Source organism: Nestor notabilis, unplaced genomic scaffold (genome assembly GCF_000696875.1).
Source record: "Nestor notabilis isolate BGI_N333 unplaced genomic scaffold, ASM69687v1 scaffold30723, whole genome shotgun sequence".
Classification (NCBI taxonomy): Eukaryota; Metazoa; Chordata; class Aves; order Psittaciformes; family Psittacidae; genus Nestor; species Nestor notabilis.
Genome location: NW_009921083.1, coordinates 1 through 9,716, shown reverse-complemented (window position 1 = coordinate 9,716; position 9,716 = coordinate 1). Strand labels below are relative to the sequence as shown.

Sequence of the window (9,716 nt, the reverse complement as noted above, 5' to 3'; positions counted from 1 at the left end):
ACTAAAATAGGGAAGAAAGAAAAAGAGCTCTAGGGGTAGACATCAGTGTTAGTTTCTTCCCTTAGGAATCCAGTGATGAGACAGACCCCAGTCAAAGGTCTCCTCTTTAGCTTTAGCACAGTGAAATCCGTCCCAATGGGAGAAGGTAGAATGGTTGCATTTGTTGAATGAATAAAAAGTGCATTTTTGATTTTGCTCAGATTCTACGTGTGTATTCTAATAACCTAAGTGATTGTTTTGCTTCGGGTTGGTTGGTTTGTTTCTCTTTTTCTCCCTTTTGGTGCCGGGACGCCAGGTTTGTATTACCGATGTTTGGGAGGTATCACCACGAGCGGCTGTCCATCCTTTGGCCTCCACATGAGTACCTGAGCATCATTGGCATTGGGTTTGACAAGGGCACTGGGTGGTATTGGCTCATTCTTGCTAAGGACCTGGGGCTGCTCTTGAGCAGAGGGCTCCTGCAGCTTGGCACGCTGCCCCAAGGGTCTGCTGGGGTTCACCTCGATGCCCAGCCTCATGCGCCATTTGATAGTCTGCAAGGTCACCATCTCATTGGTAGCCGTGTTGGTTGCAACCAGCCAAGTGGTGAAGCTTTGATCCCGGTGAATGCTTGTGAGTTTGGCCACGTTGCTCTCGCTGACGGGCACTGCCCACGTCACGCTCGGGTAGAAGTTGTCGTTCATGCTGATGTTGAACTTGGACTCCTTCTTTGTGGGACCCACGATGGTGCAGGTTTCTGTCGTGTTCCCATACCAGGGATAGTTCACTCCATCCGAGTCACTGATGGCCTGGATTTTACCGTCCAGTAGGTCCGGAAGCTCCCAACTTGACCTGCCGTAATCAACAGCAAATTATGGATAATGCATTAATTAATCAGATTAGAAACATGCCAGGCTTCAAGGAAGGAGTTGTGAATGCATCCCCCCCTTTAGCTTTTACTGGAATTTGTGCCTTTCACACCATCCTGCCGAAAAGACCTCATCCCTACCATTAGAACTGCCTGCACGTTTCCAGGACTGGTCTTTGAAGTCTGTCCTGCTGTTAAACACCACTGAGGAACAAGCACCAAGCAGGGACAGAGTTTTCCTCGCAGGGACCGGTGGCAACCTGCTGTGGTTCAGACTGTGGTGGTGGTTGTGTACGGCTGCAAAGGGTAAGTGCTCAGGAAAGCTCCAGTGCTGGAGATAATCCAGCGTTGCAGGTATCTCCTTGCAGGTCCTTGGCTGTCTGAACACAAGAGCTCACTCCAGCCTTGTATTCACCGGTGAGAGCAGGGCTGAGTTTCCTTCTCTCAATAGCACAATATCTCCAGTGTCAGCAGAAGAAGAGGCAAGCTCAGGCCCTGGGATGAGGTGACAGAAGACCCAAGTGTTGGAGGTAAGATCAAGGACTCAACTGGACAATAAAGCTTCCCACTGCCCTGTTCTGTTCTTTCCTTTCAGTGCCTGGATAAGCCGCTGTCTCTCCCTGCTGTCTGCCTGGCACTGGCCATGTAACCCATCCTTCTCCAGCCCTAGGAAGGACCCAGTTCAAAGCCTGCACACCAGGCTCCGGGCTGGGGATGCTATTACAGTAATCAGAGAAACTGAGGTCAGCCAGCTTGTCAAACTGCCTGAGCCGGTTGCCTGTGTGCTGCGCTTGCAAGCAGGCAGAAAGGTCAGTCTTCTGAGCAAGCAAGGGGGTGAAAACAGTCTCTGTCACCTTGCAGAGCTGGTGCACAACTTGGGTTGGTTTTCTTTTTTAACTTCCAATTTAATTAAGATTAGATTTGCCAATAGAAGCAAACTGCTGTAAATGCCTCAGACAAAGGGTGAGATATATGCAGAGTGATGGCATCACCACAGAGCATGTGCCAGGTATTTTAAGGACATTCTTTTATAAACCAGGCTGGTAGACATGGCTCTGATGTACCTTCTCCTTGCTTACATATCAGCCCACCCAGCATCCAGAGATGCTGACACAGCAGAAAGAGCTGTGTGGCAGCAGCTCCCAGCCTGGCATTTGCAGCTGATCCACCACGGGGCCAGGATATGGGGCTGCATCCCAGCCCCCCAAGCCCTGTGGCCCCCTGCGTGATGGGACATGGATTATCTTGGGAGGGAGACTGAGGGCATGTGCTCAGGCTGGGCAGAGTGACTGTCCAAGCCTTTATTAAGTTCAGTGCTGCAGCTTAAAATAGCCCCTTGGCTGAAGCAGGGGCTCCAGTGGCTGCAGGCAGGCAGGGGGCTCATGCGGGACCCAGCCAGCTCTAACACAGCACTGGGTGAGCTGCTCCTCTGCACTGGCCAGGACTAATGTGACAGTCTCACAAGGCTGTTCTGACTGTTAATTAGTTAATGACCATGAAGAGCCTCCATGTTTGGAGCCACTGGATCGTTCAGCAGTTGGCTGTAAATGTCTGGCTGGAGCTAGAAGACACTGCAGGGGATTTAAAGATCTCATTTCTCTCTTTTCACGCAAGCAGGGGGGGTCCTAGGAAAAAAATCCCCCCTGTGCCATGGCAGGTATTGGGCAAAGGGCTGTACTGTGCAGGAGGTGGCTGGTTTGCCAGTCAGATATGGCCTGGGAGGTTAAGGGCAAGGCAGGACGCGGGCTGTGCAGGCGGGATGCAGGGATGCTCCGAGCAGCAGGACCGGGGTTATGCAAGCGCGACATCTCCGCGCACAGATTTAGGGGCTGCTGTCAGCTCTGGCACCGCAGCCGCAGCAATCCTCCCCCCCCGAGCCCCTGGCCAGCAGGCAGAGGGCGTGTTCATCTTGTGCCCCGCAGCCGCAGCAATCCTCCCCTCCCGAGCCCCTGGCCAGCAGGCAGAGGGAGTCCTTTCCCTGGAAGAAAATCTGTGGTGAAGGCAGCCAAAAGGAGATCCCTGAGCAGCCCTGCCAGGACCCCCATCACTGCAGAGATGTTGATGCGCTCTGCTCTCTAAACCAGAGTCATCCTTGCTCGCCATCCCCCATGCTCTTCAGGGAAAAGCTCTGGGGATGCTGGATAGAACGCAGCCCTCAGCAGGCAGATGAGCAGAGGTCGTGTCTGCAGCCCCCACCTCCTCCCCACCGCACAGCCCAGCTCTGAAACACCATCTGGGGGCTCTTTCTCTCCCTTTCAGCAGATGGTTTAGGATTACTTTCCATTCAGTGGCCAGCACTCAGCTTGGCTGTCACCTGGGGATGAGATGCAATGATTTCCCAGAGGTTCACCCTGACAGTCAAGGTGCAGCTGCAGCATCTCTGCGGGTACCACAGTGTCAAACCGGGAGTCTTGTGTCAGCTACAAGAGGCTGATAACCCCCCTGGGCTGCTCCAGCCTACTTGGATCAGAGGCTGGTGGGTGAATGGCAGGAGAATCAGGTGGAGGATGCTCTGAAGCTGTAGGTCAACTAAGATCTGCTTGTCCCTACAGGTGCGTGACCCTCAGACCAGTAGATAACACCTGATTTGCGTTGGAAGGGACCTTAAAGCTCATCCAGTTCCAACCCCCTGCCACGGGCAGGGACACCTTCCACTAGAGCAGGTTGCTGCACGACCTTAGTATTTGCCCAGGGTTTAAATGAGAGCAAGAACTGGAGCTGTGTCAGGGCATGGGGAGGTTGCTGAAGGCAGAATGCTGCAAAGCCGAGTGTGTTGGTGAGCAGCACGGGCTCAGAAGTACACCCTGCTTAGGAAAAGGCATGGGCAGGAGTGGGGAAGAAGAAACTGGGCTGTGTTTCTTCATGGAGCGCCCTGTGCTTAATTCTTAGCGAGTGTGGTTAACCCTGGGGTTTCAAAACCATGAGGCTCTGCCTGCACAGCTTAGTCATGAGAAGAAAAATGAGGCCTTATGGTGATCCCATGACGAGCAAAACCAGATGGTTGCTGCTGGTGGTGGTTGCCCCTCGCCTGCTGCTACAGCAAAGCCTGCTTGCTGGCCAGGTTGGTAGCCTTTGCTTGCACAGAGTGTCCATGTTAAATAATATGCCAGCAACTGGCTTTTTGGATGATTTTTGAAAGAACGCTGTGGAATGATCTTTGGCTGCATCAGCATCTTTCTGTGGTGGTGTCGAGCCAAGAAAAGACCAGAAAGTGCCCAGTAAACACTTTGCTGACAGTAGCAGGGAAGAGGCATGAAAAGAAACCAACCTATCTGGTTTCGTGGATTCACTGTGGCTGATCACCTCCAAAATCAGTAGGTTCCGGCTTCTAATACTGACAGGCTTGTTTTTGCCACTTCTGAAAGCTTCAGAGTCAGGATGGGTACCACCAGAGACTGGATGCTCACAGATCTCTATTAACAAATGTCTTTTTCCTATCAGAAGGAACTTTGAGCTACTTCTTGTGGCACAACTGTAGTCCTGCTGCTGACAGCCAAGCAGCTTTACGTAGGTTTTAGCCTCCTAGTCCTCATTCAGATACACTTCTTCCTATTCTGTCACATGAAATGAAGCCCCCAGCTTACCCTGAGCCCCCCAGATGGCTGCCCCCCGGCACGAACGGGAGCCATCACTGCAGTGGCCTGTGTAGTGACAGCAAATCCAGGCACAGCAGCCTCCAGCCCTGTGCATCCCGCAGTGACACGGGTATATTCAGTTATCCTTTTAAGTCAGGCATCAGGCACTATGAGCACCACTTCCTTAAAGCCAGCTCCTAATTAGTCACAGGCCAGATGGACTTGCGTAACCTTGTGCTTTCCCACACCCTTCCTCTCCACCAGCTCCGTAGATAAGAGAAGCCCATCTCGGATGCAGACTGTGCTCGGTGCAGGTACCAGTGCAGTGTGTGTGGGGGCAGCGAAAAGCTGTCTCGAGTATTTCACATCCCTGCTCCTGCCTCCCTCCCTCCCTCCCTCCCTCCTTCCCTCCTTCCCTTCCCTGCGCTGTGCTGGTGCCTGGCTGAAAGAAAGAGAACCTGACAGTCGGAACTGCTTGATTTTAAATTGCCCTTTCCAGTGCCTGTCTCGCCTACTTCAGCACATCAAGCGATTCAAGCCACGGTTAGAGCAAAGAACAGGAAGGAAATTCAAGATGTTGTTCCCTGTTGTCGGAGTCACGCTGCTGTGGTCCCTCTTCCCCCCCCATCCTCCAGCTGCGTGTTCCTGCTCGTGAACCGGCAGTGATGTTTGCTGCATGCTGGTTCACAGAGGAACACCAGCAGAAAGCTGGCATTAAGAGAAAGGGACAGATTTCTCCTGCTTTAGCTGAGCAGGCTCAAATCAGGTCTATTTACCTGCGCTGAGCTGTATGCCTACAGCACAGGTAAGGGCAGCAAAGCCTTCTCCTCTAAACCTCCAGAGGGTAAATTCCCACTGTGAACTGACCTCCCTTTGCCTCCCAGGGAAAGGATAACCTTATTTTTTCCTGTGGTGAATCTAGTTTTCCCTCCAAAGGACTGGGGGTTTATTCTCTTGACAAGTTGATTTCTTGAGTTCATTGTGTCTCCGCTGCAGGGCATAGAAGATTTAATGTCACAAGAGAGATGCTGTGTAGGTAAAGCGATGATGTAATGCTGCAAGCTGCCCCATCAGGGAGAAATATCTACCTGAAACTTCTCCAGATTCTGGGCTGATCATATTCAAACTCCAATTTATTTCTCTCTCTGCTTTGCATATCTCCATCTGCACCGCTTCTTGCACATCTCCATGGAGATGAAGAAACGAGGCTGGATAATGCTGTTCTGGCATCACCCAGCCACTAACACGGGTCCCACCAAGTGCTGCACGATGAGGCACAGGAATCAGCACCCACAGGGGAGATCCCACGAGGGACCCCATCCAGCTGCTCCCACACAGACCTGATCCTGGTGCTTCCCACTGCACAGCAGCATCCTTCCCTGAGGAACAGGGTAAAATCCTGCTAAAAGGGAGCAGCAACAGCAGTCATGGGGCTGAACAGGAGTTTGCCTCAGTTCTGCATGGAAGTGGGGTCAGAGAGCACATCCACATCCTCATGCTGGGGGTATTCACATTCCCAGCAGTATCTACTGACTTACATGTAAAATAACGCCAGCATTTATGTGTCATCTAAGCTTTAATTATTTTCCTTCACATCTAAAACCACTGCGTTTAGCCCCAAACGGCCAGTGCCACTTTAAACGTGTCTGAATTATTCCCTCTGTAACTAACATCCCTATATAGGCACCACTCCATCTGCTCCAGTATTTCTCAGCTGTTTCTGTCCCCAACATAATGGCCAGCTTATACACATCTAACAACTTTGGAGCATGGAAGTGAAAAATTAATCCAAAGCCTGCTGTAAGCACTGATGCTCCAGCTGACCAACTGATTTTTGATGATTTGGAGTTTTCTGTTTGCTTGCACCAGTGATTAAAGATTTGTTTGTTGTAGCAGCCTCTCTTTATCATGGAAAGTTGGGACAAATATTCTGCTGGCATAAATCAATGCAGCTCTGTGGAGGTCAGTGGGATTACATTGAGTTACACCAGCTAAAGGCTCTGCCCATCTTTCAGGTTTGTGTCCTGTCCCTCTCTCTATAAAGGTCTTCCAAGAGCATGCGTCAATGGCATTGAAAGAAGCCTTTCCTCCCAAACGCCTTTATTTATAGCTTTCAGATGGTGACAGGTCTATAGAAAGAGAGTGGAGGAGCAGACCAATTCCTACTTATGTTTGGGTAACTCCTTTTTCTGTATCACTTAAATGTCAGTGAACCTCCTAGGGAAAAATCTTTGTTTCCGTGATTTTCTAGCTAATAACTCCCTGACATACCTGCAGCGTTTAATTCTGACTACCTGTTTACAGCACTCAGCATGTAGGTACAACTTTTTCTTGGTCTCAAAGCATTCCAGCAAGGGAACACTGTGCCAAATCCTCATTTCAAACACAGGGAAACTCAGGTGCAGAGAACTAGAAGGACACGCTGAGGTTTGCAGCCCACAGCAGCAGTGGCAGAACAGCTCTCTGCCCAGTCCTCCTTGTTTCAGTGGATGTGAGCTGTATTCATAGACAGTGGACTTCTCTGTTTTCCTTTGCAGCTGGTCGCTGAAGACTGGATTTCTAAATGAGCCTGAGAATTACACATGCAAATCCCAAAGGCCTGGAATTGGGAACATCTGAGCAACAAATTGTCCTTGCTAAAGATGGGGTCGGAGCCAAAAAGCCTACAGATTTTGGGCCTGCTGTAAGTACTTTTAAAATCGAGACAAGCTGGTCTGCTCCCTCGCTGAGCCTCACTGCTGGTGTTCGCCAGGTGCCAGTTTGCTTCTCAAGGCACTTTATGCTCGAGCAGAGAGGGGACATGTGGACAGAGGTGGGGGGGACACTGTCACGGCTGCTCCTCACGTGCTTTTCGCTCTGGTCCACATCTTACAACATGTATTCACTCTATGTCTGGGATGCTGAACCCATGTCCTCATCTGAGCTTACAGGCAGGAGGGAGGGAAGAAGGGCCGGGGTGTGCGTGCAGATGTTCAGGTTGATGGCAGGGAGGCTCTGCATTGTCAGTCTATCCTGCTGCTCTCCAGCCCTACTCTGTGTTCCCTCAGCCCTCCTCACTGACCATCCCTTAAGCCACCCAGAACGACCCTTGAAGGGCTGAGCTAGCATCCCCCTGACACAGGGCACCTTGGATGAGCAGATGGGAGGGTTCCTTAGGACCTGACCTTCCCATCCTTCCTCCGTTGCCCCTGAGACCGGGCAGCATCAGCACCTCCAGCCCCCAAACCGTCTGCCAGCGCCAGGCTCTGCGGTCAGGCTCATCCCCGTGGCTGGACAGACAGATCTCTGCTGCACCCAGTGCTGCCAGCACCGTGCGCTGCAGAACTGCTGGTCTGTGCAGGCATCTGGACATCAGGTGCTGTTGCTGATTCAACTACGAGCCAAATCCTGCACCAACGTTTGGTGAACAAACTGGTGGGGGACTGGGGAGAGATGACTTTTCTCAGTAGGGAGGTGACATTTTCATTTGACTCATTCCTGTCTCATTCTTACTGTCTGACCAGTAACAGGGCAGTTTTCCTGTGCAAACAGCCCCTAGTGTCCCCCTGCCTTACACAGATATCTATCTTCCCCCTCTTATATTACCCAAAAAGAGGGTAATGTGAAATTTTGACCCTGCAAAGGATTTAACTCTCACTAGGTTAAATCCATCTTGTTCTTTCCCTGTAGGCTGCCTGCTGCCATGGGCAAAGCAAGCAGGATCCATCCCATGATGTTAAATGTGTTCCCAAAGCTGCTGGGCCACTGAGCTCCTGGCTGTGGCCCACTGCAGCAGCAGTAGTGTCCGCTGGGGCCAGCGATGTGCCACAAGTGTCAGCCCTTGGGTTTCCCTGGGGCTTCTCAAGGAGCGGATTTACCCTGGAAGGGATGGGAAGGGATGCAGATGAGAAGAGCTGGCAGTCAGGGGGACCCCTCATGTAAAACACGTATCAAAACAAGGGTGCCTGTGGTGGCAGGGCTGATCTGGGGTTCCAGGACCTTCAGTGCTGCTCAAAAGCTGCTGGGAAATGCAGTACTGCTTTTGGGTTCCTACGAGAACAAGTGGGTTTTGGTTATGGCTTGGGCACATTTCCATTAGAAGGGAAGAACACCCACTCCTTCTAAAGGGCAGGGACAAGCTCTCCTGTATTTTAAACATATGATAAAGTCCTGCTAAGTTTCAGAAGAGCTGGGGTTTAAAATCAAACCAACTGCATTAGAATTTTCAGCTTAATCCAGTATTTCCCACCCAGGCCGTGGTCCTTCCCACAAGGCAAACGGACCCGCACGTGCTCGTGGAAATACTTACATTCCCTGCTCCCCGTAGTGATTGTAAAATTCCATGTGGCTGCAAGCCTGGATCCAGCCCACGATCCAGGTCTCCTTCTTGGGAATAGGGGGCACCAACACTTGTGCAGAGGCTCGGAAGTGAGGGGTCCGGTAGCGCAGGACCACGCTGGAGGACTCGTCGATGCTGGTGGGAATGGGATCGATGGAGGCTTTGACTTCAATCACTGAAATACTTTCCCGGAAAACTTTGGATTTGCAGCTAATACTCTGAATACAGCCCATGGCATACCCCGAGTACAGTCCGACGCAGCTCCTAGGGTACTCCAGCAATCCTGGGGAATATTAGGCATTGAAATTATCTGGTGCTAGATCAATTACAGATCTTCGTGGTTTGTAATCTCAAAACTGATATCCATAGGATAGAAAATTCATCACGTAAAGCCTTAATTTGAGTATCTGTCTTACAAGTACTGCTCCTATTTTTGAGGCTAGCTGCACTTCAGAAGCAAAAAGGGCCTTTAAAATTGTTTTCCCCTTTTAATGACCCATTAAATATATCACTCAGACAGTCTTTGGGTTAAAAAAAAAAGGGCTCTTGAGTTCAATAAATAACGGTGGTGTTCTTAGCTGATATATTTAGTCCTTCCTTTCCTCAGACGCGGTCTGTCATTCACCGTCAAACACAGAACTAGCCGGTATTTCCCTTTATTCTTTGGATGAAAAGCAGAATGTTGATAGACACATCTATATAAATAATGAAATAGTTTTTAGCCCCGGCTTGTCACAACCGGTGTGGATTTCCACTTCCTGACTTGCAGTTGTTCATAACTTCCTTTCGCACAAAAATTACAATAATAAACCCGAAAGAAACGACGGGTGGAAAATGCACGAAGTAGCCAAAGCTCCGATTTTGGGAGGCTCCTCCGCCAGCGATGCTTTGGGGATTATTATTATTAATAATTATTACGCTCTTTCCTTAGAAATAGCCGGAGCCGCACGGACTGACCGGGGGTCCCGCTCCCGCA

General features: G+C 50.6%; 1 protein-coding gene across 1 annotated transcript; it reads right to left on the bottom strand.

Annotated features, from left to right (window-relative positions):
• Nucleotides 1-302: 302 nt before the first annotated feature.
• Nucleotides 303-9,288, bottom strand: FAM78A (family with sequence similarity 78, member A). The gene is given in 3 exon segments (XM_010010993.1): nt 303-831; nt 8,711-8,999; nt 9,002-9,288. Coding segments are annotated over 3 exon segments (858 nt in total). The 5' UTR covers nt 9,042-9,288.
• Nucleotides 9,289-9,716: the final 428 nt, after the last annotated feature.